Source organism: Bombina bombina, chromosome 3, assembly GCF_027579735.1.
Source record: "Bombina bombina isolate aBomBom1 chromosome 3, aBomBom1.pri, whole genome shotgun sequence".
NCBI lineage: Eukaryota > Metazoa > Chordata > Amphibia > Anura > Bombinatoridae > Bombina > Bombina bombina.
In genome coordinates, this window is record NC_069501.1 from 147,008,731 (window position 1) to 147,036,037 (window position 27,307).

Sequence of the window (27,307 nt, forward strand, 5' to 3'; positions counted from 1 at the left end):
GGCCATGTCTAAACCTTTTAACACTTTCTGTGTTTATTGTTTAGGATTGCTATGGCAACCATGGGGCGTTCTTAGTTGGTTTATTGCGTCCATGACAGAATCATATTTAGTGAAAGCTCCATATACTCTTATATAGCAGTTGTGCTTAATGTTAATAACTTGTTTGATTCTTCTGTCCAAGCCTCTGTTCATTGTGTAAATACGCTCTCTCTTGTTGATTTTAGAAACATAGAAACATAGAAACATAGAAACATAGATATTGACGGCAGATAAGAGCCATAGGCCCAGCAAGTCTGCCCGACCTTACCTAACAGTATAAACTTATCTAGTTCGTAGGATAGCCTTATGCTTGTCCAATGCATTTTTTAGGATTGCTTTGACAACCGTGAGACATGCACATTGCGCACAGCAAGTACTGTACAGTTAGAATCACATCTAATGATAGGTTCTTCATTTTTTTTGAATATCTATACTTATTTTTGCTTTCTATATGGTTATCTGTATTATGCTTTTTACATTGTATTATTTTTACTTTGCATTATATATGTATAGATTTGTTCTGTGACTGTCCTTTACTCCCACATGCTGACCGTTCATGTGATTGGAGGTGTTTTTCCCAATCACTTTTGCTCCTCAAACTGTTGTTGTTGGCTTGGTTACCATGGTAACCTCAAGGCATGTCCGATTATGCTATGTGTGGGTTCGTTACACTTACACTTTCTTTTCTTCTTTCCTTTTTGAGACATATGATTTGGATTTGTGTTTTTAATGACATATGTTTTAAACATGTCTAATTTTAGTGCTTGTGATGGCTGAGGCCCACACTTCCCGGGATGATGATGATGTCAAATTTAGGGGTGGGTCTACCCGGGAGAGTGAGGCGTCCGGCTGCTGCACGGTGTTATAAGTTTGGTGGAGGGTAAGTTAAATTGTTTATACACTTTTTTTGTCTGACAGACTGTTGTTGGTCCGAAAAATTCCACTAATAAAGTGAGAGATTATCATTAAGTTCCCCATTGGAGTGCGCTCTATTTTTATAAATATATATATATATATATTTGTGTGTGTGTGTGTCTAAATAATAATTCCATAATAATATTTAATGTGTTTTACTGTGTATTTACTGTAAATATTTCACATTCCAATGTTCTTCACATACAGAATATTAATGACTCATGTTTAAAAGTTTTACTTTCAACTTGTAATACATGTGCTAACCCGCAGACTCAAAAAGATTACTTCTAGCTGTGTTTATGCTCCAGTGGGAGCGCTAAATACCGCTCTACTTGTAATCTAGCCCAAAGTCGGTAGCCTTCTTTTATTGGAAATTAGGGCTGATTCATTATTATTAGGTTTATTTACACACAAAGTGCCTGTTTTTTTTTTACACCATTTTATATGTGTTTAAGAACAGTGGGGCTGATTTATCAATGTCTGTCTGATATGATACGCTGTAGCGTATCATGTACGATAGACATCGCTGAATGCTGACAGCATACGCTGTTGGCATTTAACATTGCACAAGCATTTCACCAGAAATGCTTGTGCAATGCCGCCCCCTGCAGATTCACGGCCAATTGGACTGCAGCTTCAGAGGCAGCGGACCAGTTATGGAGCAACAGACTTAAGACTGCTGCTTCATAACTGCGGTTTCAGTTGAGCCTGAAGGCTCACGCAGAAACAGGGGCATCAGGGGCCATTCATGTGTCTTTATATTTTATATATCTCTTCAGTTATTGCGTTATAGTCTATTTATTTTGCTTTTGATATTTAATTGACTCATCTGATTAATACATATTTTTCTACTAAGCTTGGATGAGACAAAGAATATTCAGAATGTAAGCAATCGAGCAATAAGCAGTGATATACTGTAATTTGAGCTCTCATTTTAATGCTTGTGTTCACTGTGCTCAGCCTTTAATGGATGGCCATCATCTCATGATTGCAAGAGAGAATGGCAAGGAACAGTGCAGATAAGTAACTAAGCAACAACCAAGCACCAAGGGAATGTTGTTCTCCATTATATAGCATCTGTGGCATTCAGAGAGAATGCCATGATGCTGGGAAGCATATTAAATGGCATTCTGTCAAAACTATGTGTGCATAAGAGACAAATGTATGTCCCTTAGGAAGTGAGTTGAATAATATGGCATCTCAGAGTCCTTGTGGGAGTAGCAAATGCTGATAGCTGTAGCATTCTCTGGGGTACCTTTACACAAAATCTCTACAGCTTTAATCTATGTTTTTGAAATTATTTCTGATTGGATGCAGTTTCATGGGAATTTCTTGGGAAGTTATAGACATTCATCATATTTTGGATTTTCTCCATATTGAATTCCTGAAAACCCTAAAGGTACATGCCTCTGTTTTGTTATCACGAGTGTTAAATAAGTGTAGAAATTATTGATCTTCAGTTCTTCCGGGCTATATTGTATATTTAACCAAGATGTAATAACTATGTCCCCCCCATGGTAATTGATTTTAGTGATTGAAGCCTTGATGTTCTCCATTTAAATTTGTATGAGAGGAAATAGGTCTTCGTGCAAGTCACAGCTTTGACTCAGTGATAAACTAAACTGGAAACATTCTCATATGTTTTATCTAAATAGTTTTCAATAAAAACAGATGATTTTCGACCTAATTCCCAAATTCTTGCCACAGGTTTTGGAGGACAAATTCCTTTACATGCTGGGTGTAGTTCATTGTCTCCAAATTTATACTTAAACACATTTTTGAATTGTTAATGCTGCTCTTTCATATGCCTGATATAACTTTTTAGTAAAATGTCCCTTTAATATTGACAATATAATGTCAGGTATCTATTCAATCCTTGGGGTAAGGAGGTAAGAGTGTGCTGAAATCAGAATGCAGGAACAGATACACTGAACATCAAAAGTCTTTTGAAATCTTTACTGAATGATAAGTAAAAGGACAGTTGGTAGTTTAATTGAAGATCACAGAAACAGCAAGTTTGAACATAGGCCCAAGGCAGGCACAGGAAGCCAAGCGGGGACTGTTGGTGAGACTGTCACAGGTTACCAGATAGGTAAAGCAAGCACAGCTAATTTGAAGAAGGCTGTAACTGGTATAGTAGACACAGGATTCTCAACAGGCACAGGATACTCAGCAGGTACTTTTGGTGAGACTGTCACGGGTTACCAGATAGGTACAGCAGGCACAGCTGGTTTGAGGAAGGCTGTCTCTGGTATAATAGGCACAAAATTCTCAGCAGGCACAGGATACCCAGCAAGGACTGTTGACAAGACTATCACAGGATACCAGATAGGTAAAGCAGGCACAGCTTCAGTAACATTGTAATCATACACAGGTGTCAGGGAAGTCTTCTTGACCTTCAGGAACCAGGTGAGCATACGCAGGTGCAAGGTAAGTATGCTTGATCTTTGGAAAACAGTGAGCATACATATTTACAAGGTAAGTATGATTGGTCTCTGGAACAAGGTGAGCATGCACAGGTACAAGGTAAGTATGCTTAGTCTCTGGAACAAGATGAGCATACACATGTAAAAGGTAAGTATGCTTTGGATTCTGGAACAAGGGGAGCATACACAGGTGTCAGGTGGATATGCTCTGGCTTTCAGGAACCAGGAAATAGGTAGGGAAGGCAATAACTTAGCTCAGAGCAAAGGGCTGAGTGAGCTTTTATAGGAACTCCCACACCTAAGTCCTCCAGGTGGAGGTTCTGGTAATTAGGATATGGCCCCTTTAAATCCTGGCAGCATGCAGCCGCTTGCGCCTTGGAGAAGCCACAGCAGCGGTTGGAGGAGTTGAAGCAGTCACTCTCAACATTTGCTAAAACTGGGATGTCGGGCTGGGAGCAGAACTCCCTAGGTACGTTTCTGACACTTGGAGTGTTTGAAAGATCCACCTTCTAGTAAAAGCAATAATCAGATTTTGCATTGTATTTTATGAAATATAAAATTAATATAATGGCATAATGCTCCCCACATAAGGATGATTTCTACTATATACTGTAAGTAGTGGGAGCTGTCATCTTCTTGGATATTTGCAAAGCAGTGTGAATTTGTCTCACAAATTAAAAAAAAATAATATGCTTAAGCATGTATTCATTTTCAAAGAAAAGCTGCCTTGTTTGCGTTGTTGTCAAGTCAAAATTAAACTTTTATGATTAAGATAGGGCATGCAATTTTAAATAACTTTCCAATTTACTTTTATCATCAAATTTGCGTTGTTCCTTGGTGGTATTTTTGAAAAGCTAAACCTAGCTAGGCTCAAACTAATTTCTAAACCGTGAAAACCGCCTCTTAGCTCAGAGCATTTTTAAAGTTTTTCACAGTTAGACAGTACTAGTTCTTGTGTCTCATATAGATAACATTGTGCTCACTCCCATGGAGTTATTTAGGGGTCTACACTGATTGGCCAAACTGTATGTCTGTCAAATCCACTAAGATAAGAGGGCAGTCTGCAGAGGCTTAGATACAAGGTAATCACAGAGGTAAAACATATATTAATATAACTGTGCTAGTTATGCAAAACTGGGTAATAAAGGGCTTATCTATCTTTTTAAACAATAAAAATTCTTGTGTAGACTTTCCCTTTAAGTACTACTATTTATTTATTTTGTTCAAGTCTTGTGCTAGAAAATCATTAAAACTAAGGTCACTCACTGGGTTAATAGCAGTGGGGAGAGGATATAGTTAAGTTTGGGATGGCTATTATGGTTTGTTTAAGAGTTTCTGAGGTCATGCAGTGAGGGCCGGTCATAGGATTAATTGCAATGGGGTAAAAGGTCAACATGGTTATAGTTACTTAAAGTTGAGGAAGTTGAAGCTATGGTTATTTGAGGTGGGACATTGGGACATCAGGGTTTAGGCTGCTTGCAGAAGGAGAGATCAAAGTTAAGGTTAACTAAAGTGGGGGCACTGAAACAGTGGTGGTTAGGTTATATGCACTATAACATTAGCATGTATGCAATAAATCGGTTGAGATTGGCAGGCCCATTTATCAAGCTCCGTATGGAGCTTGAAGGGCCGTGTTTCTGGCGAGTCTTCAGACTCGCCAGAAACACAAGTTATGAAGCAGCGATCTAAAGACCGCTGCTTCATAACCCTGTCCGCCTGCTCTGAGCAGGCGGACAGGAACCGCCGGAAATCAACCCGATCGAATACGATCGGGTTGATTGACAGCTCCCTGCTGGCGGCCGATTGGCCGCGAGTCAGCAGGGGGCGGCGTTGCACCAGCAGCTCTTGTGAGCTGCTGGTGCAATGTTAAATGTGGAGAGCGTATTGCTCTCCGCATTTAGCGAGGTCTTGCGGACCTGATCCGCAGTGTCGGATCAGGTCCGCAAGCCCTTTGATAAATGGGCCCCTGGGAGTTCTCTACAGGCTGGTCCTAGTGATCAGCCATGAGAAGTCACTAGTTTCTAAGGAGCCGTATATAGAACTATTTCACTAAATATTAGTGGTGTATAATCAGGGTTCTTGTATGAAACCAGCCTTTTTTTTCTTTTGTTTTATTCTTGCTATTCAGTATATTTTGGTTCTTTGTTTGTTTCCTATAATTTGCTTTCATCAGCAATAATTGCAGGCTGTTTTGTTGTATTTTCAGTTTGCATGTTTTATTTTTGTCTTCTTTGAATATTGGAATTGTGTTGTCCTTTGTAGGGCAATTTTATAATGGTTGCAGTTTCACTTATCTAATTAGTTCACCTGCTAGTCTCAATTGGACTTTACCTGGTACTTAGCCTGCCCCTTTGTCTCTAGGAACCAGCATAACTTAATGTTTCTGGGCTGGCAAGATTATTTAAGAATGCTCACCAGTACTTTCATTTCCCTGGTGGAATTATATAAAGCCCATTTTTACCCTTAAAACAGGGTGCCTCGCTGAAAAGAAATGCATACATTACAAAAGTGCACAATGAAAATCAGAATTTAAGTACACTGTGTATGCAAAAAACAAATAGAAATGTGTACCTATGAGTACAAAATACAAAGTGCAATTGTTGTTTTATTTGAAATGGTCCATTACATGGGTGTGTATGAAATTTTCTCTCAAATCCAAGTATAATTATCTAAACATTTCTGTCTTTCAGATCTACCAGTTTGTTTGTTTTTTTGTCGCAAACTAAAAGGTGGCGAGGTTGTGAAAAAATAAGGAAAATATTTAATACCCTAATATAAAAAACACATACAAAAATATAGGCAGATTGTAAGATACTAAATGCAGAAAGTAGCGCAATGTGATTTGTTCTTGATGCAGGATTACATTTTTTAATGGTGCGCCCCCTGCTCACTGCCCCGGGGAAGTTTCCCTTTCCAGAAAACTCCATTACTTTCTATAGGAGACATCTTGCCACTGTCAGGAACTGCCCCTTTTACTGCCCCTTTTTTCAAAAATAATAATCTGAGATCAGCCCCAGTGAGGGTCGGTGTGAAAAACCACCTCTGATGTGGCAAAGTTTAAATAATCTGACCCTTGGTCTAAAAAGTATATCCTTGCTTGTCAACCCCAGGATTGTTCAATAGATTTTTTTTTTTTGTTCAGTTTAAGTTCTTTTTTTTCTGTTAGTATCCGGTTTTTCATGATCATTGATTCAGAAGGTTGCGTATAGCTTTGTATTAGAACAATAAATCATATTATCCAACTTTACCTCAGCATGTTTACTTCTAGTATGTTTTTTCTTTGTCTATATTACATTTAAATTTATATTACATTTGAAAGGTTATCTTACAAAATGTTTTTTTATTTTTTTTATTTTAGGATAATGTGTTTTAATGCATGGCATTTATTTATGGCATCTCTTTTAAAACTAGTTTCAATAATTTAGTACTGATGAAAGTTTGTTATTTTATGTCATCATTGTTTATTTGTTAATTTGTTAATTGAATTTTCTGGGATTTTTTGTCTGTGGCTAGAGGTTTTCTTTCATGAGTGTTTTTTATTAACATTAATATACTTGTATAATTTTGCAGTTTTTTTTCTTAACTTTAATATGCAACGAACATTAGAATTTTTTTTTGTACTTTTTCTGAGGAGGGTAATACAGATTTAAATTACAGGAAGCGCTGGCAAAATAAATATTGAAAGCTCATTGCAAACTTTTTTAACTAAATCTAATTAAACCTTCTAAGGGACATTACATTATGAGTTTAATGACTCTTCAAATCTGGTTTTGAAGCACATTACCAAAGTTTAATACAACACTTTTTTATCCCCACAAAACTTAAAGGGACAGTCAACTCCTATTTTTTTTATTGTTTAATAAGATAGATAATCCTTTTTTTAAACCATTGCCCCGTTCTGCACAGCCAACATGGTTATATTAATATACTTTTTACCTCTGTGATTACCTTTTTTCTAAGCCTCTTCTGACAGCCACCTGATCACATGACTTTTTATTTATTATCTATTGACTTTCATTTTAGACAAATAGTGCCATGTTGTGCACAACTTCACGGGCATGAGCACAATGTTATCTACATATACCACATGAACTAGCAGATACATTTTTTTAATTTAATTTTAAAAATAACATGTGAGCACATTTGTATTTGCTTTATATGTAAGTCTGTGGTTTTTGTATGCCATACTATACACATCTGGATGAACAAATATTTACCTACTTGCAAAACTTCAAATAAAAGAACTGCTTACCTTTTATGTGGGGCCCTAGTCATATCTGTTTAGTATCATTGTTTTAAATCTAATTTAAAAGTTCTTTCAACTTGATAAATACTACAGGGGTACTTCAGACATACGCAAGAAACCATATCCTGTGATATGAAATAAATGTAATTATTATTGCTTTTGTTGTTTGCAGAGCCATGCAACTTAACATTATTTCAATGTGGAAGCGGAGAGTGCTTACCTTTAATTAATGTGTGTGATAGACAACGGGATTGTGAAGATGGCTCAGATGAAACAAACTGCGGTAGGTATTTTCAATGGAGAAAAAAAAGCACAAACTTACATATATAACAAGAGTCTTCTGAAGTAAAGGGTTTTTATTAAAGTGACAGAATGATCGATGTTCCAATCCTTTTTTCCAAAGACCTTTGTGAAGTCACTTTGATAAAATATTTATTTCATTATAACTGAGGAACATGACATGATACTATATATCCATTAATGAAAATGTCTCTTCTAATACACAGTGCACTCATATTTCTAATTTATTCCTATAGATAAAAAGCTACTTTTTTTCCCCAAGAAGGCAATGTAATTTATGTCTCTTTATTCCTATTATACAATGTTGATATAAGTACTATGTTCTTTTATTTAACACAATAGAGGATCACTGGACATTCACATTTATTATATCATTTAATGGACAATAAAGTAATTCTTTGTTGTTAAATCAAAAATAAATTAGTCTGAAATGCTTTAAAGTTTTTTTTTTCATGAAAAAAGAATGATGCAAAAATACAAAATTATAAAACAGATTACAAGTGAAACGCTATTTAATGCTCCCACTCAAGCGTTAACTGCGCTAGAAGTAAGCTTTTTGCGCGCATCAGGTTGCACTTGTATTACAAGTTGAAAGTAAAAAATGGTCACTCGCTCTAACCCGATACGCATAAAAAGCCGAACTTACGATATCATGTGCACTAACTTCTATTCCCCCATAGAAGTTAATGGAGTAAAACAGTGGGGGGGGGGGGAACTAACACCCTATTCGCTCGCAAACATGATTGCATATTCTCAAATGCGCGAACCTGACATGAAAATATTAATTTTTCACATTCCAATGTTCTTTACATAGAAGAATATGAGGCCTATTTAACAACGGTCTGTCGAACCTGATCCGACAGTGCGGATCAGGTCCGACAGACCTCGCTGAATGCGGAGAGCAATACACCCTCCGTATTCAACATTGCACCAACAGCTCTTGTGAGCTGCTGGTGCAACACCGCCCCCTGCAGATTCACGGCCAATCGGCCACCAGCAGAGGGTTGTCAATCAACCCGATTGTACTCGATCGGATTGAATTGCGGTGATGTCTGTCCGCCTGCTCAGAGCAGGCGGACAGAGTTATGGAGCAGCAGTCTTTAGATTCGGAGCTTGATAGATAGGCCCCTATGTATTATTTATTCATAAATACATATTTCTACATATATCCGATATATAGATATAAATATATATTTGTGCAAAAAAACATCATAAATAAATATATATACAAAAAAAAGAGGAAAAAGTCCAGCACAAGCCTCTAGTTAAAAGTTACTCAGCACTTTATTGATAAAAGTTAAAAACAAAAAGGAGTTAATGAAAATGGATCCATGTTATAGAGCCAATAAACAGTCTGACCGGTTTCAGTCCAAGAGACCGTAATTATCTGTTCATACCTTATAAGGAGAAGGCAGTACATCTAGTTAGGTTGAAAGGAGCTTAGGAGTGTGCAAGTGTCTATGTATAACATTGCTATAAACCCTAGGTAGACTGATAGGAACTTAGGAGCATGCATATGTCTTTAGCAGTCTATGGGGTCAATGTACTAAAGTGCGAGCGGACATGATATAATGTAACATATCAGGTCCGCTGCACATTGATACATGCCGACAGCATACCCTGTCAGCATTTATCATTGCACCAGCAGTTCTTGTGAACTGCTGGTGCAATACCGCCCCCTGCAGATTCGGTGCCAATCGGCCGCTAGCAGAGGGTGTCAACGAACCTGATCATATTTGATCAGGTTGATTTCTGTCCGCCGTCTCAGAGCAGGTGGACAGGTTATGGAGCAGCAAGCCTGAAGGTTTCTCAGAAACACGGGGCATTAAGCTCTGTACGGAGCTTGATAAATTGACCCCTATGACAGCAGTGTTTGCAGCTATGTATAAAATTAATATAAACATTGCTGCAGACTGCTGCCGGGTGGTTAAGACATGTGCACACTTCTGAGCTCACCTAGGAATATTTTTTTAACAACGGATACCAAGAGAATTAAGCAAAATTGATAATAGAAGTAAATTGGTAATTTAAAATTGCTTAAAATTCCATGTTCTGTCCAATATATTTGTTAATTTTTGACTTTACTGTCCCTTTAATAAAAATATGAAAAAGAAAAATAGTTCATCTACAAATATAAATCCTTAACATTTTCTTTTGTTCTTGCTTTCAGTACGTCTCTTCAACAGTAGTACTAATGGGCTGGTTCAGTTCAGGGTACAAGATGAATGGTTCACTGCCTGTGCAGATCACTGGTTTGAAGAAGTGTCTAATGACATATGTCATCAGTTAGGACTCGGGTGAGTAAAGAAATGTGCAGTTTCTTTAAAAGAAAACCAGAGTTATTTAAATAGGAATTTTCATGCACAAAATATTTTATACAATATGTTTAAGAATCATTACATTTAAAAAAAAGGGCTTTTAAATTGGGAAACTATGTCAGTTATAATCTTTAGAACCATAGTAAGGATTTTCTACCCTCAAGCCTATTTTTTGCAGTAAATACTTGATGTCTCAGGTATACATGGGATTCCTTTTAAAATCTTTTTTGAACTTTATTTCACAGGGAACTTTTGGCATCGTTTGTCTTCCGTTCAGTATAACGATTCCATTTGATGACATTTAAAGCACTGCATATTTCAACATTTCTAATATATATCTTTATAACTTTCAGAAGCCTTTAAATGGGAAATAAAATAAACATTTCATTTTCATGATTAAAAAAAAAATCTAATTTATTTATATAATCCTTTGTTAAAAAGCATATCTAGCTGCAGATTGGCAGCTGCAAATAATTGTTTCTTGTCACTGGCTCAGTGGATGTTTTCCACTTGCTTCTAGTAGTGCATTGTTGCTCCTTCCACAAACAATACAAAGAAAATTCATAACGCTCTGCTATGTGCTGGAGAGTAATTTTTTTTAATATGTACAGGAGCGTATCTGTTTGTGTTTGCATCAGCAAAAGGGATAAGATAAACAGCACTCAAGAGGCTTTTCGGGCGGGGTGGAGTGTTCCTCAAATGCAAAACAATACAAATTTTACTAACAAACTGAAAGTTTTAACTGCTTTTAAAATATGTATTCCCTGAACAATATATCCTACTTTTGGTTATGGACTTATTGTGCCAAATATTGGAATAAACAAATGTAATGGAATTTGTTTGTTGTGCAATCTTTCTATTATTCAAGTATCTAGTGAAATGCTTGTGCAATGCCGCCCTCCCTGCTCACTGGCGACAAATCAGACGCTAGCAGGGGCTGTCAATCATCACAATCGTATTGAATCAGGATGATTTCAATCCGTCACCTGGTGGCAGACAGGTTAAGAAGCAGCGGTCTTATGGCCTTCATCTTAACTTCAGTTTCAGCCGAGCCTGAAATGATGGGACTCCGAAGCGGCATTGGCTGCTTTATAAATGGAGCCCATACTGAACATCCATAAATACTATTAAAAATAAATGCAGTATTCTATCAAAGAAATAAACAAGTTCCATAAGCCTGTATTATAAAACCTAAAAGGTTGCTTCTAGTTCTTAAAGGGATAGTAAGGGCTAAGATTAATCATAAATATGTCTAAATACCTTTCAATGTCAAATGTCTATCGTTTAGCTGCATTCGGTTTCAAAATTCGGGCATATTTCCAAACCCTCCACGAGGCTAATTTGCATTAGCCAATCATGGTGGGCAACCTGGGTTTACTCTTTAGCTTCATTTCCTCATTGTGATCCAGTTGCATGCACTCTTATGCTAGATTGGTGATGTATGCGCAATGTATTAAAGGGATTAGAGCCTGCAGTGTTTAACAAGATGCAGCATCTGCCCCAGCAGACGAGAGCGAGAGAGGCGTCTGCACAGCGGTAAGTATATTCAGATCACCCCTAGAACAACTATATGATATAATTTCCAGTATTAAAGGAAAAAATGTATTTCCAACACAAGCAAGTCACAGCTAACTGTAAGTTGTGCATGCACTACTCCCGAAGACACTGCTGGTAATGAACATCATCACTGGCGGTACGCATGCATTGGTTGAGCTCACCACTTTAATTTCAATATGTAAATAAGTCGCACAGAGCAATTTGTAAGGCAGCTCACTTTTGAGGGCGGTTTTAAAAAAAGTGAGTAGGATTTGTTTTGTATGCTTATAACAATCGATCCGTGACACTTAATGCTGTTCATAAACCTGACTTTTCTAATCCTTTAACTTGGTATTCTTCACATATATTTATCTCTTCAAAATTATGTAAATCCCTAAGCTAAATTACGGCTATTAAATATTAAAAAAAAAATGGTCTCCTACTAGGAGGAATCTTATTTGAGAAGTTTTGCTAAATAGCAAACTAGGGCCTAGATTTAGAGTTGGGCGGTAGCCGTCAAAACCAGCGTTAGAGGCTCCTAACGCTGGTTTTTACCGCCCTCTGGTATTTGGAGTCAGTCAGGAAAGGGTCTAACGCTCACTTTCCAGCCGCGACTTTTCCATACTGCAGATGTATATATATATCTATGTTTTTCCTATTCACTATGGCTTATATGCTTAGGCCTAGATTTAGAGTTGGGCGGTAGCCGTCAAAACCAGCGTTAGAGTCAGTCATTAAAGGGTCTAACGCTCACTTTCCAGCCGCGACTTTTCCATACCGCAGATCCCCTTACGTCAATTGCGTATCCTATCTTTTCAATGGGATCTTTCTAACGCCGGTATTTAGAGTCATGGCTGAAGTGAGCGTTAGAAATTTAACGACAAAACTCCAGCCGCAAAAAAAAGTCAGTAGTTAAGAGCTTTCTGGGCTAACGCCGGTTCATAAAGCTCTTAACTACTGTGCTCTAAAGTACACTAACACCCATAAACTACCTATGTACCCCTAAACCGAGGTCCCCCCACATCGCTGCCACGCTATTAAATTTTTTAACCCCTAATCTGCCGCTCCGTACACCGCCGCCAGCTACATTATACATATGTACCCCTAATCTGCTGCCCCTAACACCGCCGACCCCTATATTATATTTATTAACCCCTAATATGCCGCCCCCAACGTCGCCGCTACCTACCTACACTTATTAACCCCTAATCTGCCGACCGGACCGCTCCGCTATTATAATAAAGTTATTATCCCCTAATCCGCCTCACTCCCGCCTCAATAACCCTATAATAAATAGTATTAACCCCTAATCTGCCCTCCCTAACATCGCCGACACCTAACTTCAAGTATTAACCCCTAATCTGCCGATCGGAGCTCACCGCTACTCTAATAAATTTTTTAACCCCTTAAGCTAATTTTAATCCTAACCCTAACATCCCCCTAAATTAAATATAATTTAAATATAACGAAATAAATTAACTCTTATTAAATAAATTATTCCTATTTAAATCTAAATACTTACCTGTAAAATAAACCCGAATATAGCTACAATATAAATTATAATTATATTGTAGCTATTTTAGGATTAATATTTATTTTACAGGCAACTTTGTATTTATTTTAACCAGGTACAATAGCTATTAAATAGTTAAGAACTATTTAATAGTTACCTAGTTAAAATAATTACAAAATTACCTGTAAAATAAATCCTAACCTAAGTTACAATTAAACCTAACACTACACTATTAATAAATTAATTAAATAAAATACCTACAAATAAATACAATGAAATAAACTAACTAAAGTACAAAAAATAAAAAAGAACTAAGTTACAAAAAATAAAAACATATTTACAAACATTAGAAAAATATTACAACAATTTTAAACTAATTACACCTACTCTAAGCCCCCTAATAAAATAACAAAGACCCCCAAAATAAAAAAAATGCCCTACCCTATTCTAAATTAAAAAAGTTCAAAGCTCTTTTACCTTACCAGCCCTGAACAGGGCCCTTTGCGGGGCATGCCCCAAATAATTCAGCTCTTTTGCCTGTAAAAAAAACACATACAATACCCCCCCCCAACATTACATCCCACCACCCACATACCCCTAATCTAACCCAAACCCCCCTTAAATAAACCTAACACTAAGCCCCTGAAGATCTCCCTACCTTGTCTTTACCTCACCGGGTCCGGATCTGTCCAGAAGAGGGTCCGAAGTCTTAATCCATGCCTAAGCGGGGAGCTGAAGAGTTACGTCCATCCACGGGCTGAAGTCTGGATCCAAGCGGCGGCTGAAGAAATCCATCATCGGGCTGAAGTCGGAAGTCCATCATTGGGATGAAGTCTTCTATCAAGCAGCATCTTCAATCTTCTTTCTTCCAGAGCGGAGCGGAGCCATCTTCTTCCCAGCTGACGCGGATCCATCCTCTTCTAACGACGCCTACTAGCCGAATGACGGTTCCTTTAAATTACGTCATCCAAGATGGCGTCCGTCGAATTCCGATTGGCTGATAGGATTCTATCAGCCAATCGGAATTAAGGTAGGAAAATTCTGATTGGCTGATGGAATCAGCCAATCAGATTGAGCTCGCATTTTATTGGCTGATCGGAACAGCCAATAGAATGCAAGCTCAATCTGATTGGCTGATCGGATCAGCCAATCGGATTGAACTTGAATCTGATTGGCTGATTCCATCCTATCAGCCAATCGGAATTCGACGGACGCCATCTTGGATGACGTCATTTAAAGGAACCGTCATTCGGCTAGTAGGCGTCGTTAGAAGAGGATGGATCCGCGTCGGCTGGGAAGAAGATGGCTCCGCTCCGCTCCGGAAAAAAGAAGATTGAAGATGCTGCTTGATAGAAGACTTCATCCCGATGATGGACTTCCGACTTCAGCCCGATGATGGATTTCTTCAGCCACCGCTTGGATCCAGACTTCTGCCCGAGGATGGACGTCACTCTTCAGCCCCCCGCTTGGGCTTGGATCAACACTTCCAAGGCTTGGATCAAGACTTCCGAGGACGGATCGGTGAACCTGGCATGGTGAAGATAAGGTAGGAAGATCTTCAGGGGCTTAGTGTTAGGTTTATTTAAGGGGGTTTGGGTTAGATTAGGGGTATGTGGGTGGTGGGTTGTAATGTTGGGGGGGGTATTGTATGTGTTTTTTTTACAGGCAAAAGAGCTGAATTCTTTGGGGCATGCCCCGCAAAGGGCCCTGTTCAGGGCTGGTAAGGTAAAAGAGCTTTGAACTTTTTTAATTTAGAATAGGGTAGGGCATTTTTTTATTTTGGGGGTCTTTGTTATTTTATTAGGGGGCTTAGAGTAGGTGTAATTAGTTTAAAATTGTTGTAATATTTTTCTAATGTTTGTAAATATTTTTTTATTTTTTGTAACTTAGTTCTTTTTTATTTTTTGTACTTTAGTTAGTTTATTTCATTGTATTTATTTGTAGATATTGTATTTAATTAATTTATTGATAGTGTAGTGTTAGGTTTAATTGTAGATAATTGTAGGTATTTTATTTAATTAATTTATTGATAGTGTAGTGTTAGGTTTAATTGTAACTTAGGTTAGGATTTATTTTACAGGTAATTTTGTAATTATTTTAACTATTTTAGCTATTAAATAGTTCTTAATTATTTAATAGCTATTGTACCTGGTTAAAATAAATACAAAGTTGCCTGTAAAATAAGTATTAATCCTAAAATAGCTACAATATAATTATAATTTATATTGTAGCTATATTAGGGTTTATTTTACAGGTAAGTATTTAGCTTTAAATAGGAATAATTTATTTAATAAGAGTTAATTTATTTCGTTAGATTTAAATTATATTTAACTTAGGGGGGTGTTATTGTTAGGGTTAGACTTAGCTTTAGGGGTTAATCCATTTATTACAGTAGCGGCGAGATTCGGTCGGCAGATTAGGGGTTAATAATTGAAGTTAGGTGTCGGCGATGTTAGGGAGGGCAGATTAGGGGTTAATACAATTTATTATAGGGTTATTGAGGCGGGAGTGAGGCGGATTAGGGGTTAATAACTTTATTATAGTAGAGGTGCGGTCCGCTCGGCAGATTAGGGGTTAATAAGTGTAGGCAGGTGGAGGCGACGTTGAGGGGGGCAGATTAGGGGTTAATAAATATAATATAGGGGTCGGCGGTGTTAGGCGCAGCAGATTAGGGGTACATAGCTATAATGTAGGTGGCAGCGGTGTACGGAGCGGCAGATTAGGGGTTAATAATAATATGCAGGGGTCAGCGATAGCGGGGGCGGCAGATTAGGGATTAATAAGTGTAAGGTTAGGGGTGTTTAGACTCAGAATTCATGTTAGGGTGTTAGGTGCAGACTTAGGAGGTGTTTCCGCATAGCAAACAATGGGGCTGCGTTAGGGGTTTCAGCTCAAACAGCCCCATTGTTTTCTATGGGGGAATCGTGCACAAGCAAGTTTTTGAAGCTGGCTGCGTCCGTAAGCAACGCTGGTATCTAGAGTTGCAGTGGCTGTAAATATGCCTGTACGCTCCCTTTCTGGAGCATAACGCAGCCATTCTGTGAACTCTAAATACCAGCTGTATTTAAAAGGTGCGGCCAGAAAAAAGCACACGTAGCCAACGCACCCCTTTGGCCGCAAAACTCTAAATCTAGGCGTAGGATATTACATTATCTTACCTAGTTACTATAATCTGATAGGCCCTCATACCAATTACATTGGCATTTTTTCTTGTAAGTACTGCATTTTCAAGTTTCATATTCCTTTCCAAGGGAATCCAATCCATTAAACAAGCCGCTGTTTTGATTAGTTAAGATGACCAAATTAGAAATAAGATATAATTGTAAAATGCTGCATTTTCCCATTCATATTTAGTAAACCCATGAAAAATAAACAGAATTATATTTGGTATTCTGCTTGGATATGTCAATGGGGGTGTACACATATATTTAATATACTCAATGCTAAAGTAAAATCATAAAGGGCCCCATTTATTAAGCTGGAGGTATAGTTTTAGAGAAAGCCTAAAAATACAAGTTAAGACACAGTTGTCATAAGACTATTGTTTCCCATAACCTTTCTTCTACCCCAGTAGGCTCAAAGCACCACTAAACTCAGTAGAATAGCATAATTAATAAACACATTAAAAAGACAATTCAAAAGCACTTAGTTTGAATTTTACATCAGTAGTAATTTTTTTCTGACAATTTTTATTTTCCTTTCCACTGAATCATGTGGCAGCCATCAGCCTATCACAAAATGTAGCTATGTATATTTTGTGAATCTTGTACATACTAAATAGGAGATGGTGCCTCAAAAAGTGTGCATACACAAAGACTGTGCATACTTAGATAATTGATGTGAATTGGGAAGTTATTTAAAATGAGTTGCTCTATTTGAATCACAAAAGTTTAATTTTGACTTTAGTGGTCCTTAAAACATTGCAGACTGATCTGTCTTGGATGATTGACATGTCATGCGAAAGCAGGCAACAATGCTACACAAGGAAATTATTGTACAGTAATAACCAACAATGCTACACAAGGAAGTTCTTGTACAATAATAACCGACAATGCTACATAAGGAAATTCTTGTACAATAATAACCGACAATGCTACATAACTTGACTGATGACAGGTTCCCTGGCTTGGAACATTATGGCCCAGCTTGTTAATAAATGGGGGCAAAGACTAATTAGTTTATGGTAAGTATAATTAACAAAAATTAATAAATTATGTGTAGTATTCAATTGTCATTAAACATCAAAACACTTATCCGCAATCAAAAGTTAATGTTAACATTGACAATTGCATCTTAGATGTGCACAAGTTTTAAAGTGTGAAGTGATTTCATCTATATTTGTATAAAATGATTGTGGTTTAACATGTGAACTGAGGACACGCATAAAAACTTTCTCACAACATAATATATTTTTTTTTAAAAAGCCATGCAGACAGCAATTGTATGTCGTTTTGTATTATTGTTGTTTGAAAGAACCCAAAGCTGTTAAGATAGAAAAGTATAAAAAAAATGATTGGCTAGATTACGAGTTTTGCGATAAGAGCGGCTCGGTACTAACTTGCAAGTTATTTCCACTGCTCAACTCCCTATAGCGCTGCTATTACAAGTTTTCATAAACCCGGCGTTAGCAGTTAATATTGCAGCGTTGAGCAAAATCGAGCTCCATACCACACTCAAATACCAGCACTGCTTTGAGCTGGTTTTACGTGCTCGTGCATGATTTCCCCCATAGACATCAATGGGGAGAGCCGGCTAAAAAAAAGCCTAACACCTGCAATAAAGGAGCCTAAAGCTCTGTAATGCAGCCCCATTGATTCCTATGGGGAAAGAAAATTAATGTTTACACCTAACACCCTAATATAAACCCCCGAGTCTAAACACCCCTAATCTGCCGCCCCTGACATCGCCGACACCTAAATTACACTTATTAACCCCTAATCTGCTGCCCCCGACATCGCCGCCACCCACCTACACTTATTAACCCCTAATATGCCGCCTCCAATGTTGCCGCCACCCACCTACACTTATTAACCCCTAATCTGCCGCCCCCTAAACTTAACCCTAAGTGTAAGCATGACACCCACTAACTTTAATATAATTAAAATAAATCTAAATAAAAATTACTATCATTAACTAAATAATTCCTATTTAAAACTAAATACCTGTAAAATAAACCCTAAGATAGTTACAATATAACTAATAGTTACATTGTAGCTAGCTTAGGTTTTATTTTTATTTCACAGGTAAGTTTGTATTTATTGTAACTAGGTAGACTAGTTAGTAAATAGTTAAAATAAATACAAATTTACCTGTGAAATAAAACCTAACCTGTCTTACAAACACCTAACCTTACACTACAATTAAATAAATTAAATAAATTAAAAACAATCAACTAAATTACAAAAAAAACCCCCACTAAATTACACAAAATAAAAAATAAATTATCAAATATTTAAACTAATTACACCTAATCTAATAGCCCTATTAAAATAAAAAAGCCCCCCCAAAATAAAAAACAAACCTAGCCTACAATAAACTACAAATGACCCAAAGAAATCAGCTATTTTACCTGTAAAAAATAATACAAACAACCCCCCAACAGTAAAACCCACCACCCACACAACCAAACCCCCCAAATAAAATCCTATCTAAAAAACCTAAGCCCCCATTTCTCTGAAAGGGGCATTTGGATGGGCATTGCCCTTAAAAGGGCATTTAGCTCATTTTCTGCCCAAATCCTAAGGTAAAAATAAAACCCACCCATCTTCTTGCTTCATCCGGCATCTTCTATCTTCATCCTTCTGACGCGGAGCGGCTGCATCTTCAAGACATCGGGCGCGGAGCATTCTCTTCTTTCCACGGCTCTTCAAGAATGAATTCTCCTTTAAATGACGTCATCTAAGATGGCGTCCCTTGAATTCTGATTGGCTGATGCCAATCGGAATCAAAGGTGAAAAAATCAAATTGGCTGATGCAATCAGCCAATAGGATTGAGCTTCAATTGTATTGGCTGATCCAATCAGCCAATAGGATTGAGCTCACATTCTATTGGCTGTTGGATCAGCTAATAGGATTAAAGCTCAATCCTATTGGCTGATTGCATCAGTCAATAGGATTTTTTACCCTTTAATTACGATTGGCTGATGGAATTCTATCAGCAAATCAGATTTCAAGGGATGCCATCTTGGATGACATCATTTAAAGGTGAATTCATTCTTGAAGAGCCGTGGAAAGAAGAGGATGCTCCACGCCGGATGTCTTGAAGATGGAGCCGCTCCGCGTCGGAAGGATGAAGATAGAAGATGCTGTCTGGAGGAAGACTTCTGCCCGTCTGGAGGACCACTTCTTGTCGCTTGGATGAAGACTTCTCCTGGCTTCGTTGAGAACTTCTTGCTGCTTGGATGAAGACTTCTCCTGGCTTTGTTGAGGATGGATGTCCGGTCTTTAAAAACTGCAAGTGGATCTTCAGAGGTTTATGTTAGGTTTTTTAAGGGTTTATTGGGTGGGTTTTATTTTTAGTTTAGGGTTTGGGCAGATAAAGAGCTAAATGCCCTTTTCAGGGCAATGGGGATCTTAGGTTTCTTTAGATAGGATTTTATTTGGGGGGTTTGGTTGTGTGGGTGGTGGGTTTTACTTTTGGGGGATTGTTTGTATTTTTTTACAGGGAAAAGAGCTGATTTCTTTGGGGCAATGCCCAGCAAAAGGCCCTTTTAAGGGCCATTAGTAGTTTATTGTAGGCTAGGGATTTTTTTTATTTTGGGGGGGCTTTTTTATTTTGATAGGGCTATTAGATTAGGTGTAATTCGTTTAAATATTTGATAATTTATTTTTTATTTTGTGTAATTTAGTGTTTGTTTGTTTTTGTAATTTAGTTAATTGTATTTAATTAATGTAATGTATTTAATTGTAGTGTAAGTTTAGGTGTTAGTGTAACTCAGGTTAGGTTTTATTTTACAGGTACATTTGTATTTATTTTAACTAGGTAGCTAGTAAATAGTTAATAACTAGTCTACCTAGTTAAAATAAATACAAACTTAGCTGTGAAATAAAACCTAAGATAGATACAATGTAACTATTAGTTATATTGTAGCTAGATTAGGGTTTATTTTACAGGTAAGTATTTTGTTTTATATATGAATTATTTAGGTATTAATTGTAATTTTTATTTAGATTTATTTTAATTATATTAAAGTTAGTGGGTGTTAGGGTTAGACTTAGGGTTAGGTTTAGGGGTGAATAACTTTAGTATAGTGGTGGCGATGGAGACAGCAGATTAGGGGTTAATAACTTTAGTGTAGCGGCAGCGATTTTGGAGGCAGCAGTTTAGGGGTTAATAACAGTAATGTAGGTTGCGGCGATGTTAGGGACAGCAGATTAGGGGTTAATAATATTTAACTAGTGTTTGCAATGTGGGAGTACGGTGGTTTAGGGGTTAATATGTTTATTCTAGTGGCTGCAATGTCCAGTGCAGCAGATTAGGGGTTAATAATTTTATTTTAGTGTTTGCAATGCAAGTGGGCCTCGGTTTAGGGGTTAATAGGTAGTTTATGGGTGTAAGTGTACTTTTTAGCACTTTAGCTATGAGTTTTGTGTTATGGCTTTGTAACATAAAAGCCATAACTACTGACTTTCAGTTTACGAAACGGATCTTGCCAGTATCGGCTGTACTCCTCACTTTTTGGCTGGACAGGCAAACTCGTAATACTGGTGCTATGGAAGTCCCATTGAAAAAGGACTTTTTGAAAGGTGCGGTAGTTACGTTGCGTTACGACCAAAAAAGTGTGCGGTACAGATATACCTACAACACCTGTAATACCAGCGGTAGTGAAAAAGAACCATAACACTGCTTTTTCACTCATACCGCAAAACTCGTAATCTAGCCACTATTTTGAAAAAAATCCTTTGTATTGCATTATTTTTATTATTTTTTTCTAGATTATAATAGCTGCAATATTTTTTAGCTTTAAATTCAGAAAAACTCTCAAATGTTTATCTGTCCTTATACATTTTAAACCTAGGAAAGAGAAAGGCTCAACTCAATTCAACTCCTTTCCAGTTCAGGGATAATAAATACCAGGCTGCACCCTGCTTATGCACCACTTCATTGGGCAAGCTATTAAACTCTGTAGGATCTAAATTTAGCATTTTTCTTTCCTAGTTTCCTTATCAAATTTCTCTGTTTGGGAAACATTTTTTTTGGTTTGTGTACTTCCAATATTTGTTTACTCAGTTAAATAAAACATTAAAAGTTCAAATATGTGCACAGCAATGGGTTATTAAAGTGAAGGTCCATTTTGATGAATTAGTGCCCGGTTTTTAATAAACCTATTAAAAACAAGGGCACTTTAATTCATCAAAATTGACATTTCACTGTTTTCTTCAAAAACTTACCATTTAATCCTGGCAGCCGCTCCAGCACTTCCTCCACCCGTCGCAAGCTGTCTTCGCGGGTCCAAAATGACGAATCCGGCTTCCTCCAATCACAGTGTTGCATCAGGCCAAGATTCCCCTGGGGGGGGGGAGCTGTGATTGGAGGAAGCCTGATTCGTCATTTCTGACGTCTGCAGAGGATTACGATGGCCGGGGGAATCGCTGGAGCGGCATTCAGAATTAAAAGGTAGTTTTTGAAGAAAACAGTGAGATGTCAATTTTGATGAATTAAAGTGCCCTTGTTTTTAATAGGTTTATTAAAAACCGGGCACTAATTCATCAAAATGGACCTTCACTTTAATCTTGTAGTACAAACTTGAGATGCACATGATTTGGGTTACTGCAACCCCCATCAATTAAAGTACAAATGTAGAGAATCCACAGCACCTCTTGTTTAAAAACATATTCCTTTTATTGTTCCAATCAAGTAATATAAAAAATTGCTTGATTTGAACAATAAAAGATGTTTTTTAATCAAGAGATGCTGGGGATTCTCTACAGCTGCACTTAAAAAACATTTAGAGTAGTAGGTAGCCTATTATGGTCTAGGTTAGACGTTGTGTGCTTTTTAGCTATTTCTCTTGAGCATTAAATGGACATAAACCCAAAATGTTTCTTATATGACTCCTCCCCTATGCAAGTTCTCAAGTTGTGCTAACCCAATGAGCATAAAACAAAATTGTTTTGTTGTGCTTGAACGAAGGCATTTACTTTCAACTTGTAATATGTGCGCTATCAATTGTGCACAACAGATAGTGTGCCACTCGTAATCTCGCCTATTATTGGTACCAAATTAACCAAGCAAGGTTCAAATAATTAACCCTTCAGCATCTGTACCTCAAAGCATCCTAGTTTATATAGTTGTTACACAGCCTTAAATTTAACAGTGATGTTACTTCAATGGGGCATATTTATCAAGCTCCGTACAGAGCTCTAAAGACTGCTGCTCCATAACCTGTCTCCCTGCACTGAGGCCGCGCACAGAAATCGACAGAAATCAACCTGATCGAATATGATTGGGTAGATTGACACCCCCTGCTAGCGGCCGATTGACCGCGAATCTGCAGGGTGTGGCGGCATTGCACCAGCAGTTCACAAGAATAAATGCTGAGAGCATATGCTGTCGGAAATTATCGATGTGCAGCAGACATGATCCGCTATATCGGATCATGTCCGCTCGCACAATCATAAATATGCCTAAATATGTTTAGCCTGCTAACTCCTGATGAAGATTTGTTTTCTATGTTTTACTTTTGCTAAAACACTATTGAAAGTTTTACAGGTTGCATTTTATGAGGTGAAGATTCCATTATGATAGTTGCTGCTTCTGTGATTGTGGGCAGTAGGTTAATAGACCCAGAAATGCCCTTGTAAATCTGGATTTTACTTTGTATATTTTGTTAATTCAAGTCCCAGCACATGAAGAGCCCAATGTCTTAAAGGGAAATGAAACCCACAATTTTACTGTCATTATTTAGATAGAGAATACAATTTAAAAAAAAAATTCTGTTGGGTTAGTACACATGCAATAAATGTTAGTTTTTTTCTTTTGCACTCTCTATTTAAGTCTATTGGGAGAATTAGTTAGCATGCTCGTGACATCTGAGGTCCTGAAGTTAACGCACGTCGGGTTTCTCTTGTGCTCAAAAGTTTTACTTTCAAGGTGTTATAAGCGCGCTAACCCATGTGCACAAAAAATATTACTTCTAGCAGTGATGAACCCCACATTTTTCTTTCATGATTCAGATAGAGAATACAGTTTAAAAAAAAGTTTTCAATTTACTTATATTATCAAATTTGCTTTTTCCTCATGTAATTCTTTGTTGAAGAGATACCTAGGTAGGTAGCATGCTCATGCCGGAAGCTCTACATGACAGAAAATTTGCTAAAAAATTAGAGCTAAGGGATATTGATTAATAAACTTTAAAACAAATACCTTTTGGAATTTTAATAAAATCAAATAAAATACATAAATCCTTAAAAAACAGTATTATTCAATAAGTTGTGGTCACTTTTCATATAGTCAGCTGACTTGTCGCATATACTTGATACTGTGAGACTTTTCAATAAAAGATTTCTATTTTCATCAGTTTATTGTATCTCCTTGTACTTATAGAGCAAGCTTTCTTTTTATCTCCTATGATGTTCAGTTTGTTGTGTAGGTAAGTTTCACAAGACAAACATAAGCATGTTCTGTTTATTAATGAAAAAGCCTTACTGAACCTACGATATACACCCTCTCTGCAGTGTTAAGCTTTGTTAGCTGTATAGACTCGATGGAGACCATCTGTGTTTCTCCTTGTGGTTGATCAAGTGATTGTGAGAGAATTTCAGTGTTTTTTAAATTTGCTTAAAGGGATAGTGTCGCTGAGAGTTTTGGGCATACATCTCTGTTTATACTACAAGACAAGAAATAGTGCTGCCATCTAGTGCTCTTGGTAATGTATTACATTGTTGCAAAACTGCTACCATATAGTGCTGCACACTTCTGAGCTTACATTCCTGCGTTTCAACAAGGGATAACAAGAAAACAAAGACAATTGATAAAATAAGTAAATTTGAAAGCTTTTTCAAATGTTATACTCTATCTGAATAATGAAAGAAAAAAAATGGTTTTATGTCCCTTAAAGCCCCTGCTAAGCAAAGCCTAAGTATATTAATGGGGACAATTAAACATGCTCCAAAAAGTTAAACACTGTTGAGATGCCTTGCTTCATCACCCCTTGTCTCCTGCCCTCTCAGGTATTATATATCACATATCATGGTTTTCCTTTACCTGACATTGTCTACACACTGACTAACTTAAAGGGACATGAAACCCAAATTTTTTTTTTCATGACCCAGATAAAGCATGCATTTGTAAAAAACTTTCCAATTTGCTTCTATTATTATTTTTGCTTCATTCTCTTGTATCCTTTATTGAAGGAGCAGCAATGCACTACTTGGAGCTAGCTGAACACATCGGACATCGGGAACTTTGGGTTTCTCACTAAAATTATTTACACACAACTACTGCAGTCATATGACAAATTGTTATAAAAGCTTCTCAGTGATCCCCTTTGTTCTGAATTAGCAGACATGCATGGCTTTGCCATTGCATTTTGGCAATTAGAATACCACTAATTGTAGCTGCGCACCTTATGTTAAATTACTTGTAGTAAAGAGGTTAATCAGTTAGTTTATAAGGTTAATTTATGAGGTAGAGATTACTCTCCCACCTGTCACCTCCCACTTTCTGATCCCTCCCAAACAGCTCTCTTCCCTCCCTCACCCCCACTGGTCCCTACCACCTTAGGTACTGACAGAAGCTCTACCAGTATGCAGTTTAGGGCTTTTTTTATTTGTAATTTTTTATTATTATTATTATTATTGTCCTCACAGTTTAGGGATCACTCCTCAACCCCCCCACCACTCTGTTCCCCTCCAAACAGCTCTTTTAGCCCTCCTCCTCTTAATACAGCTGTCTGCCAAAACCCAGTTTATGTTTGTTTTTTTATATATTTTTATTTATTCTTTAAGTGATTATTTTTTCTGTAGTGCATTGGTGCCCCCCCCCTACCTACCTCCTCTCCACAATTCCCCTTTTTTCCATAGTGTAGCTTCCCAACCCTCCCTTCTGTTAGCGTAGGTTCCCTCACACTCTCTCCCCCCCCCCCCCCCCCCGCCTAATTTTACAGCTGAGACTGCTGGAGCTTCCTGCATCTCGGACATATATATATACATTATGTGGTACGATGGGCTACACACGTATGCCTCTTGTCATTGGTTCACTAGATGTGGTCAGCTGACTTTACTTACAGGTTAAGCACATAGGGGTTGATTATAATGTAATCATTTTTCTACAAAATTTATCATTAAAGTCTATGGGGAGTTTTGTGGAAAAACCATTTGATTGTAATCAGCTAACACTTGAGATCATTTTCATTTTGCACTTTAATGTCCTTTTAATCAGATTGTGGTCTCATTGATATGTATCCCTAACTGGCAACAGCAAAGGAAGTAAGATAAAATTCAACAGAGAGACGGTACAAGGGTTATATATTTATGCTGCAAAATAATGAACATTTTTCAAACCAGCATACTATTTAAATGTTAGTATTATTTAGTTTGCTTATCTTTTCAAATGATGTTCTTAATTACTGATATGTACTGTGCATTTATAAAATATAACTTTAATGTCCCTTCAATGTAAACATTCTTCCTTTTTTGATTCCTCCCTAAACCAGGCTCATAAAACCAGGCTCATAAAGTAGATTTTAAAAATTCAGTTCACCTATCATAGTTAGATTTTTTTTGTTAATATTGCTGCAACAGTAGTTGTGATCTAGAAAAGAACAAATATTCTCCCATTTATGGGCTAGCTTACAAGTGGTGTGCTATTTTGTTTTTCACTCTCACACATATCTCGCATATTACAAGTTGAAAGTAAAAAGTTAGTGTGCAAACCCGACAGGAGTACACTAAGGGGTCAATTTACTAATGTGCGAGTGGACATGATGCAATGTAGCGTATCATGTCTGCTGCACTTCAATAAATGCCGACAGCATACGCTGTTGGCATTTATCATTGAACCAGCAGTTCTTGTGAACTACTGGGGCAATACCACCCCCTGCAGATTTGCGGCCGCTAGCAGGGGGTGTCAATCAAGCCGATCGTATTCGATCAGGGTTGATTTCTGTTTGACGCCTCAAAGCAGGTGTACAGGTTATGGAGCAGCGGTCTTTAGACTAATAGATTTAGCCAATAGAATTTCAGTAGCTCTCATCCTATTGACTGATTTGAACAGCCAATATGATTTCAGTAGCTCTCATCCTATTGGCTGATTTGAATTTAAAAAATCAAATCAGCCAATAGGAATGCAAGGGATACCATTTTGAAAAGGCTCCCTTGCATTGAAGATTCAGTATACGGTTGCGACCGTATGAAGAGGATGCTCCGCGCCGGATGTCTTCAGAATGAACCCGCTCCGCGCCGCCGGGATGAAGATAGAAGATGCCACCTGGATGAAGATAGAAGACGTCACCTGGATGAAGACTTTGCCGTCTGGATGTCCGAACTTCAGAAACTGTAAGTGGATTGTCGGGGGTTAGTGTTAGGTTTTTTTAAACTTTTTTGGGGGTGTTTTTTTTTTTTAGATTAGGGCTTTTCTTAAAAGAGCTAAATGCCCTTTGCAGGGCAAGAAAAAGAGCTGAATGCCCTTTTAAGAGCAATGCCCATACAAATGCCCTTTTCAGGGCTATGGGTAGCTTAGGTTGTTTATTTTGGGGGTTGGTTGGGTTGTGGGTTTTACTGTTGGGGGGGTCTTTGCATTTTTTTCAGGGAAATAGCTGATTTCTTTAGGGCAATGCCCTACAAAAGGCCCTTTTAAGGGCTATTGGTAGTTTATTGTAAGCTAGGGCTTTTTTATTTTGGGGAACTTTTTATTTGTATAGGGCTATTAGATTAGGTGTAATTGTTTTTATTTTGGATCATTTTGTTTGTTATTTTTTGTAATTTAGTGTTTGTTATTTATTGTACTTTATTTTTTTTTATTTTTTGTAATTTAGTATTTTTTATTTTTTTGTAATTGTAGATTTAATTTTTT

At 37.3% G+C, this 27,307-nt stretch overlaps 1 protein-coding gene across 1 annotated transcript in view; it reads left to right on the top strand.

The window, feature by feature from the left end:
- Positions 1-27,307, top strand: part of TMPRSS15 (transmembrane serine protease 15) — an 839,864-nt gene that overhangs the window by 546,127 nt on the left and 266,430 nt on the right. The window contains exons 21-22 of the mRNA XM_053705190.1: positions 7,799-7,909; positions 10,097-10,223. Coding sequence (XP_053561165.1) covers positions 7,799-7,909; positions 10,097-10,223 — 238 coding nt within the window. The remainder of the gene's footprint in view (positions 1-7,798; positions 7,910-10,096; positions 10,224-27,307) is intronic.